Below are 9,478 nucleotides of genomic sequence, written 5' to 3'. Positions count from 1 at the left end.
GGTCTTTGTGGAGAAAAAGCTTGTTTAGTGGACTAACTTTGCACTTGAAAGGATGCCCGTTCAATTACGTTTTAACAGGTCTGACGCTACGACTGTATCTAGGCTAACGGCTAACATGCTAACTTTTATTTCTATGTCACTAGTGATTTGAAACAAATTTAGGACGATAGGAGACGGGTAGAAATAAACTGAAATTTCTCTTTAACATGGGGGTCTATGGGAATTGACACTTTTAGAGCCAGCCACAAGTGGCCATTTGAGGAACTGTTTTTTGGCACTTCTGCATTGGCCTGATTTTTAGCCCCAGAGGTGGCTGCTTGGTAGATTTACACTGTAAACCTACAAAAACTGAGTTTTTTTGGCAACTTTGGAGCAGCGGAAACAAGTTGTGAATACCACACTGACATGTTATCACTTTTTAAGTTGATAGTAAATGTGTTGGCAAGCTACTTATTTAGCTGCCAAGTGTTCCACTATGCTGTGCAGGTGGGTTGTGGGCCAGACAGCTAAACAAAGCCAAGAGGAGCTGCAGATTCAGGTGATAATTCTCTGTAGGTTCCAAACAACTGACCCTTTTCATATTGTTTCCTCACTGTCATTTGATAGATTGTTATTGTAAAAATATCAATTACAGCCGCTTTAACAAACTCTTGGGTCAGAGGGAGTATATTTGACAAGCTCAGGCACTCAGTGAATAGTTTTTCAATTCAAGCCAACCATTACAACCCCTAAATCGTGACAGTTGCTTTTGGAAAAGAGAAGAAAAGCTCTGCTGAGGTGTCCACACATGTTTTGAGGGCATTATGGAAAATGCTATATTAGTTTTGAAACTCTCCAAAGAAGCAGGGGAGTGGGTTAGACAGAGAGGCAGAGGCAGAGTTAGCTCTGGTTTGCAGTTTGCTCATAACATTGGAATGTGGATTCATGAGGCCTGCACAGTGAGCAGAAAGATAACATTCTGCTTTTGGTGGCAATTAGGCTGGAGCTTATTGGCCAGCCCAGAAAGCGATGCTCAGCGGAGCAAGGTCCGACCAGACAGCTCTGACAGTTATGAGTGCAACACCTAACAATTACCAGTTTAACTTCACTTTCCCTGACACACTTTCACTGCAGGCTATTAAGAAAGGACAGTTATTAAAACAGAGTCAGTGTGGGTTATAAACGTTACGAGTACAGAGCTGTTTCCAGCCTAGAAAAGATTTATTATTTAAAGGGACATTGGCAGTACTTCTAAGCCTGTGAAAAGGATTGCATCGTGTTTTCTGTGACTCTGGAGAGACTTTGTTAAGTCTGAAAGAAAAACTCTTGTGTTGTCAGGAGTTTGAGGGAGTTGGGCATTTAAGCTACCATGCAAGAAGGGTCTAAAGCAGTGGTTCCCAACTGGTCCAGCCACGGGGCCCAGATTTTTCCTTGGTCATTAGTTCAAGGTCCATACAGTTTAATATATTCAGCGTCATACTTGCCTTTGGCCATGTCGTTAAGCTAGTTTGCCACCTCTGTCAAGTAGCTGTCCGTTAGTCACTCACTACAGCAGGAGACGGCGCTTTAATTAAAGCTCTGTGCCAGAAATTCACTGTACTCTAAAATAAAGTGTGTTTTTTACAAACTGGACACATTTGTGAGTCACTTGCGGTCCATTCAGAACAGACACGTGATCTACTTTTGGATCTAGACCACCAGTTGGGAACCACTGGTCTAAAAAACAGTCTTTTTTAATCCATCTGTCATAGACAACATGGTATGGTATGGTAAGTCTAATTTGCTAAGAAATTATAAAGTAAATGAGGAAATGTATGATGGAAGAAGAGGAAGCATTAGTCCCTTGTAGAGAGACTGTAAAGTAATTGGCCGATTTTTGGAATATATATCCAACACATTCTCAGTCCAAGCTCGTCATAAATCGACATTTGGTCATGGACTTTCCACATCCAGATACGACGTGCAAGGTACCCTGGGTGTGTTGGTTGTTGACGTTCTGGAACGCTGTGTCAAGTTCTGCCTGTTACATGGATTGTCTTCTTTCCTGTGTGAGCAGCACATGTACATTGTAGAACCTTTTGGGGTGTTTTAGCGGTACCCCTGTTAACAACTTTTGATAATCATACAGTATTGACATAACGCTACCTTTTATTACAGTTTCAATGTCTGTGTTGTCACGGTTATGAAAACTATAGGTATCCATTTGTAACTCAGCACTTCCTGTTTCCGTTTTAAAATAAATGCCCTCTGACAAGTTTTGTTGTCAACGTTGTTGACAGAATCCCTTCATTTGTTAACATGAGACTGTGGAGTATCAGCTTAAATTGTGGATATACAACAGTTGCCGTATAGCAGGCAGCTCTGCAGCAGCAACACTGTCCATGTGAACACTGCACCTGTGAGAGTCACAGCAGTTCAGCAAGGTAGCCATCATGCGCTGCTCCCGCAGGCAGTCTGGTCCAGGTTGTAAGTAGATGGAGGATGCTAAAACACAGCTTCTTAGTCTGGGAGATATAACTCAATAAAAACACAAATATGGTGTGGTCTACTCTTGCCTGCCAGTTTGCCAGTCAGTCAGGATAACAAGCAGACTATGGGGGGAGTTGATAATAAGGTTAAATGCTAATCACTTAATGTAGCTAAGTGAATGGAAAATGCTAAAGCGAGTAGCGCCATACTCCACGGGGTAAACTTAAATATAAACACAGATTTGGGTGGTCTAACCTTGTTTGCTAGTAAGTCTAGTTAGTTTTCTAACCAATATGCAAAACATTTCAACATTAGTGATTGAAAAGAAAAGAAAATGGTTATGCTACTTGAACAGAAAGGGAGCTGCCAATCAAGTCTGATCTGATCACAACCCCACAATCCTGAGAAATGGTTGGAGCAGCCAAATGATCTGTTTTTGAACTAGGTTTTCTAATATCTTCTAAGATTTATTTTCACCAAGATGGTTTTATGTTTAAGACAGATTTTTACTGTTTCAAGCCAAGTTTCAAGTGGCTTCAGAGAAAAGTTACAAAAAACATTTGTGTATGTTGTCAATTCTTAGAAAGAAATCAAATCGCAATTGGCAGGTTAGACTTTTAAAAGATCAAAAATCCGAATCTGCCAAGAAAATTGCACTCGGTTCACCTCTAGTTCCTTGTCCTCACATTGTTTATAAATGAAGGCTTCAACAGCAGAATAAGTTCTCAAATCCATCACTGATAACAGCCTGTGAGGGAAAACTTTCTTGATGAATAGTGGTGATAACACTGCACCCCAGCTGTGCAACTGCTGCCTCTTGCACCTGAGGTGCCAAATATAGTATGAGCATTGGGACTTTTTCCATAACAGTCCCGTCATGTGCCATAACTAAGATTTATGTACCGTTACAGACACCAATATCTGAATGACAAAGCCCCATTACTTTAACTCAAAGTTGAAGGCAGTAATGTTACGTATTCCATGTCCGAGCAGGGTTTTAAAGATTTAAGGTGTTTATACAAAAAACTAAAAGCAGAACAGATCATAAAACACAGCTATCAGCATTCAAGCTGACAAGGTGTCAGCAAACACATGTCCTTTGGCAAAAAAGTAAAAAAAAAAAAAATGTCATAAAGAACAGCTTGAGTCAACAAAGGGTCTGCAAAGCCTTTGGCCTTAAAAAGTGCTTGACAGAGTGTGTAAGATTTCAGAGACTACAAGTTTACCTCCACATGGTTGGGCAGGGTGTTGACAAATTTAAATCCAGGGATTCTCTTGTCACTGCACACAACGCCTACATCTTCACTGTGTTTGCAGTCTGAAACACCGATTCCATTGGAGGGACACAGCGCCAAGGTCTTTTCTTTGCCAGTGCAGTGGAGATTGTCAAACCAGATGGGTCCTTTAGAGACAAAAGAGATATTCATCAGTGCTTCCACAGGGAGGGATTTTTCCCTTTAGTAGTGGAAACAAATGAGAAATGGATTTTTTTGAAGGCTGACCTGTTTTTTTCCCCAAAAATTGAGAAGCATTTACCATGAACAAGCTTCCAATGAATAATAGTGCAAAAAAGTTAAATTGAAAGATCATGCACAGGGGTTCCATCAATATACTGCATGTTCAGCCAGTGTTGGCCTTATATAATAAAATATGAGATGTTACCAATTTGTATTGTGAGGAATATGTAACAGTGACCATACTGAATGTATTTCCACCTTGACAGGAAGAAAAACACTGACGTAACAGTGTTTTACATACCTTGTCCTTTCCCATATTTTGAGGATGGTGACCATGAGATGGCTTCCAGGTAGCCCAGCTCCCTGCACACCACCTGGGCTGCATGGATAGTGAAGTCATCATCGCAGACAGTGCCCCATTCGTTGTTGTAGAAAACTTCTACGCGACCCTCGTTGTGTTTCCTCTTATCTCCCGCCAATCGGAGCTGAATCCTTGGCGTGTCTGCTGACAGCTGTGGGGCGGTGTACTGCTCCTGTTCAGGTTCGGGGTACCCCGGAGGGTAGCCGAGGTGTTCATACTGGGCAACAGCCAGTTCTAATAGCACTAACAGTATGACAGTGCAGCAGGGCAAACACTGGGTGGCCATATTTTGGTTGGAGCTGATGAGAAGATGAAAAAGAGAGAAGCACTTAAATTTCAGTTGGTTCTTCACAGTGGTGTGTGCCGGTTCTAAGACAGGAAAGAAGAGCAAGTATCGGAGGGAACATTAAAGGAGCATTTGACAGATATTACAGTCTGAAAACCCCAAATATTGCCATCAGGGCAATCTGGATCTGGGCTTGAAGACGTATCAGGAAGCCTGTGTAACTGGGGACATGGAGTTTAGCAGAGGTTAATTACCAAGCAGGGAGGGTCTGAGAAAAAATAAACTATTAATTACATCATCTCTGCCTCTACTGATTTGATTTTGACCATTATTTCACTTTTTTTAATCTGTCTCTTGTGAGTCCCCCAAAATTGATTAAAGTGTAATTCTAAGTTGCTTAAGTGCCCCTTTAAACACCTCGCTATTAATTATACTGTTCCACCTGGTATAATAAATGGATTGTTCGGATCTGTTGTGGTGGGGTTGTGTGAGAAACTTATTCATAGTCAGTGTATTATATACAGTACAGTTGGCAGTCAGCATGTCCCCAGTTCTGATAAGCAGAGAGGAGTACTGACACAGAAGCTAAGCAGTGTACTGGGGCTGCCCCTTAATAGTCATCCAAACGTTAGTCGACTTGAAAGGTCATTAGTCGGCAAGATTACATTGGTCACGTAGTCACAGAAAAAACAAACAAAAAAAAACGTGAACCTCAACTAGGAGCTGCACCTTGTCAAAATAAATCAAAACCTATATGACTGGGCCATGTGGGAATTTAATTTGAAAGAACAGACGACTGGGCCATGTGGGAATTTAATTTGAAAGAACAGACACAGGAAGTGGCCACACTCAGCAGTCAGACAGGAGTCATGTTATTTTCACTTCTGTCGGGCAGGATCATTTTGAGAAGGTGAAGGACGAACCCAAGGTGATATGTAAACTATGCAGCCAAACATTTGCCGACTACAAACATGATGTATCATCTGAAACATGTAAGTAGCTACATTCCCATTAGCAACTTAGCACAATCATTACTGCTTTGGTGACAGGGTAATTAACAGGCGGCTCGCTCAGTGTGTGACGTGCACTTGTAGATAAAATATAGGCCTATATTAATGAAGGTTCATTAGTACAGTTTTGTATTTCTCTGTAATGTGTTAACAATGTTACTGATACTATTCTTTCTCAGGCCTTGAACTCAAATCATTGTGTTACCCCACCCAAAATATACAATTCATTAATTAAATTAATATCGTAAACATGCGGGCGACTAATTAACTAGCACTAGTGGACAGGGGTCACCACAACAGTTGTTTAGCTTCCATGTCAGACTCCCCCCTGCTCCTCCAAACTAGGGCCTGCTGACTGACATTTTCTGTAGGTAATACATTGACTATGGATAAGTGCCTCATCTGTCAGACTCTCTTTTAGATTCTATTTTTAATTAGTCTGTCTTGTTTTTTTGGGTTGCTTTGCAGTGTTGGCAGTTGTTGCCAATGCTGGAGTAGCAAATTTCTCTGCAGGATTCTCCACTATTGAATCAGACTTTCGCCTGCTGAAGGGATGTGCACGTGCATCTGCATTCATAGAACAGCCAATAGGAACACATACTCTCTGAAATGACCTGTGATTGGCTAAAGTCTCCTGGCACAGACTAGATTTTCTTGAGCCTGAAAAGAGAGCCAAGACAGGGTGTAGAAGTCTAGTGTTCTCTCAGTGCATTTCAATTAAATATGCTCAAAGTTTACTATGGAATTTTTGCTCAATGATGCCAAAATACAACTGTCTACACCAGCTTTAAATGTACTGTCCAAACACATATTTTTTATACCTCTTCAAAAAAAAACTGCAGGTGTTCTTGTGTAAATGGTAAAGGTATTATGTCCTATGCAGCAGGGGAGTTTTAACAGAATAGAGAAGCACCCTCGTAGGTCTTTAAAACAGTAAATAGGACAATTTTCATAACTGGCTATGCCTTGAATTATTATTGTGATATATCAATACATGTTTTAAAATAGCTAAATATTAATTTACATGAAACAGTTACACAAATATCCAGTTTTGTGTCGAGAGATGATCACGTAACAGTTCTCTTTGAGTTCAGAAAGTCAAAGAAAAGCTGGACTCAAGCCTGAAACTGACACCTGCAGGGTGATGTAATGTCAAACTCCCACAGAGAAACACTGATACATGCCCAGGCCATACTTCTGCCTACCTTTAAAGACAAAGAATAAAGCACAACTCCAAGTCAAAGACTGATGCAGCCAATCGGACGATCGGACAAAATGCAGCTCAAAAATATGCACGCAACTGAAATCCTCCACAGACTCATCAACAGCTGTGTTTTAACGATGCATTAAATGTTAAAAGCTCCAAATCTCACGCTTTTGGGTAAAAACATCTGGCAGGAGACAGACGATCCCTCAACTGCGGGGTTTCTACTTTCCTCATTGTAACGTGGCAGTGCTTACACAAGCTAGAAACAGCACACACATTACAGAATGAACAGATGGAATGAAGCCCACAGCCTCTGGGTCTGCTTACAATGTGTCAGTCCAAACAGGGGTGTTGTCATTAGAAACACATTGCCAACATGGACATATAAACTGAGGTTCAATTAAGGCAATGCTTATGGAACTGAGCTTTGTTCCCGGACCAGCTCGTTCTTGAATGTAACTTGTTTCAAGCTAGGAAACAAACGGTCCCTTTCACAATTTCACTGAGAAGAAGTGTTTGGACATCAGAAGAGGACAAGGATTGGATGAAGCTGCAGCCACTTAGCAACATCTAATCAAACAGAGGAACATATCCAGGATGTGCTGGCTCCCCTTTGCATTGAGCACAAAACAATATGTCAAGAAATTCACTGAACCAGAAACTCAGAAATCTGAAACCTCCGCTCCCCTTTGCCTAAGAAACTCTGACAAGAGAGAGGAAATTGTGCTCTTTAGGATATTCTGAATGCTATGTAGATTAACCCTCTTTAAAAACTCAATGTTAGTGCCATCTTGCTGTAAGGACGGTCAAAGGGGCTTTTGTCTTATATATATGTATACATATATATATACAAACTGTTTCACCTTCATCAAAAGCAGATGCGTGAGTCCCACCTGCTGCTGGAGGGGGCTATGCTTTGGCTGAAAAGGTCAAAATGTCAGTTTGTAAGAATGTCAACTGGCCTTTTCATGCCCTTTCCTGCAGCACTCTGAGGAGAGCTTCACAGCAAGAAGACACAGAGATAAGGGTTGAGACTGAAATGCACCAAAAAGGTTTGGACTGTGACATTTTCTCTGTTGCACATTGTCCTTGGGCTGACCTTGTTTTTAAAATCATGATGGGCCTGATTGATAAGAGGATACTATTGTCACATAGGTGTGAACAGGTACAATAAAAATATGTTTTTCTGCTCATGTAACACACTTTTTTTCCAGATTAATTTATAACTTGTTTCATAAATGAAATGCCAAGAAAAACTGATGCCAAGTTGACATCATGGTATTTTGTCTGACCAGCAACTGCAAATCTAAATGTATTGGAGTTATGCTATAAACTAGAGAAAAGCAACAAAACCAGCAAATGGCTGGTATGTTTGCTCGAGAAATGATTCAGCAGATTATCAAAATTGTTGACAATTAATTTTCTGACAGTCGACTAACTGAATAATTGACTTTGTATATAGTGCAATACAGTACTCTATAGATATGTTTAGATGATGTAAAAACTGAACTGAAAGCCAGTTTCTTTAATTCTACCTCATATTACGTCACTTACTATAAATCCCTAAAGTTTAACTGATCCCATGATAACTTTTGGAAAACTTTAGGTTGTCACTAAACACAATGCAAACCCTGCAGTACCATCGCAGGATTTCAACATCATAACCGACCATCACACAGACGCAGTATTAAGTCCCAATAATAAAAGCTTTAGCTCTGATTTTTAAACACTTACAGTAAAACTTTGGCAGGGTGTTTGCAGGCTGTAGTTGAACTTACTTTCTTTGTCCCTCCTGAGGCTGTGAGCTCCTGCAGGCTGCAGTAAAAGTGCGTCCAGACCAAAGCCCAAAGACAGCTGCAGCTTCTCCTTCTTGTCTCCAAACTTTCACTCCCTCTCTTGCCAATCTCACGATCGGACCGGAGCTGCGGTGGCCCCGCCCACTGACTGACGCCCACCTTTAGGATGACCTCACCGGAGATGGCCCGGGACATGGAAACAGCGCATCCGACCTGAACGCTGATAGGACAATGGTCCTTTCAAAGTATGTCGAGGAAAAAAAAAAAATCATTATTAAACTACCAGAAAAAAAAAACTTGGGTGGATGGGAAAACGGATATTACATTTTGAGCCTATAGGTGACTTAAGGTGACTGGGCTATCTGCAAAGTCTTTGCTGTATTAGGTAATTAAACCTGGGGTAGGCAAAAAAAACAACAACCAAAGAGCAGAATTCTTCCTGCAGCTCTCCTCTCCCTGTCCTAAGCCCCTCCCACCATATGACCACAGGCATATGCATGTCCTTCACACAGTAACCCAATGTTTCCCATACACTGATTAATTAAAAACAATTCAATTGTAGAGTTGCAGGCAGCACACTCCCTCAGCCCCTCCTTGCCTCACTCTCTGTTTATCAGACCACAAATGAGATAAGAATTAGCAAGCTAGCACCCCACAGTCCCTTCACTTTGCTTCCTGCTGCTGAGAAACTGCTTCACTGGGAAGAGAGCGTGCAGCAGCTCTAGAGCTTCGGTCAGCGGATGTGGCAGCTCAAATTTGGCTGTCGCAACCCCCCCAGTGCCGAGCATCTCAACATGCTGGTGGCCTGCGGCAGTACAGGCTCTGACCTGTGTAATGGCAGCAACAGAAAGTTTGCTGCTTGGTGGAGAGTCAAGGCCCTTCAGCTCTGGAACTCCCTGCCTGATGATCTGAG

General features: G+C 41.5%; 1 protein-coding gene across 1 annotated transcript in view; it reads right to left on the bottom strand.

The window, feature by feature from the left end:
• loxl2b (lysyl oxidase-like 2b) overlaps positions 1 to 8,702 on the bottom strand; it is a 57,589-nt gene extending 48,887 nt beyond the window's left edge. The window contains exons 1-3 of the mRNA XM_050051504.1: positions 8,548 to 8,702; positions 4,207 to 4,565; positions 3,675 to 3,850 (exon numbers count right to left, since the gene is read on the bottom strand). Of these exons, the coding sequence (XP_049907461.1) occupies positions 3,675 to 3,850; positions 4,207 to 4,552 (522 nt within the window). The 5' untranslated portion in view covers positions 4,553 to 4,565; positions 8,548 to 8,702. The remainder of the gene's footprint in view (positions 1 to 3,674; positions 3,851 to 4,206; positions 4,566 to 8,547) is intronic.
• Positions 8,703 to 9,478: the final 776 nt, after the last annotated feature.

The sequence above is a fragment of the Epinephelus moara genome, chromosome 8 (genome assembly GCF_006386435.1).
Source record: "Epinephelus moara isolate mb chromosome 8, YSFRI_EMoa_1.0, whole genome shotgun sequence".
NCBI classification, from domain to species: Eukaryota; Metazoa; Chordata; class Actinopteri; order Perciformes; family Serranidae; genus Epinephelus; species Epinephelus moara.
The sequence above is the reverse complement of the archived record's forward strand: the minus strand, read 5'-3'. Positions and strand labels throughout refer to the sequence as shown.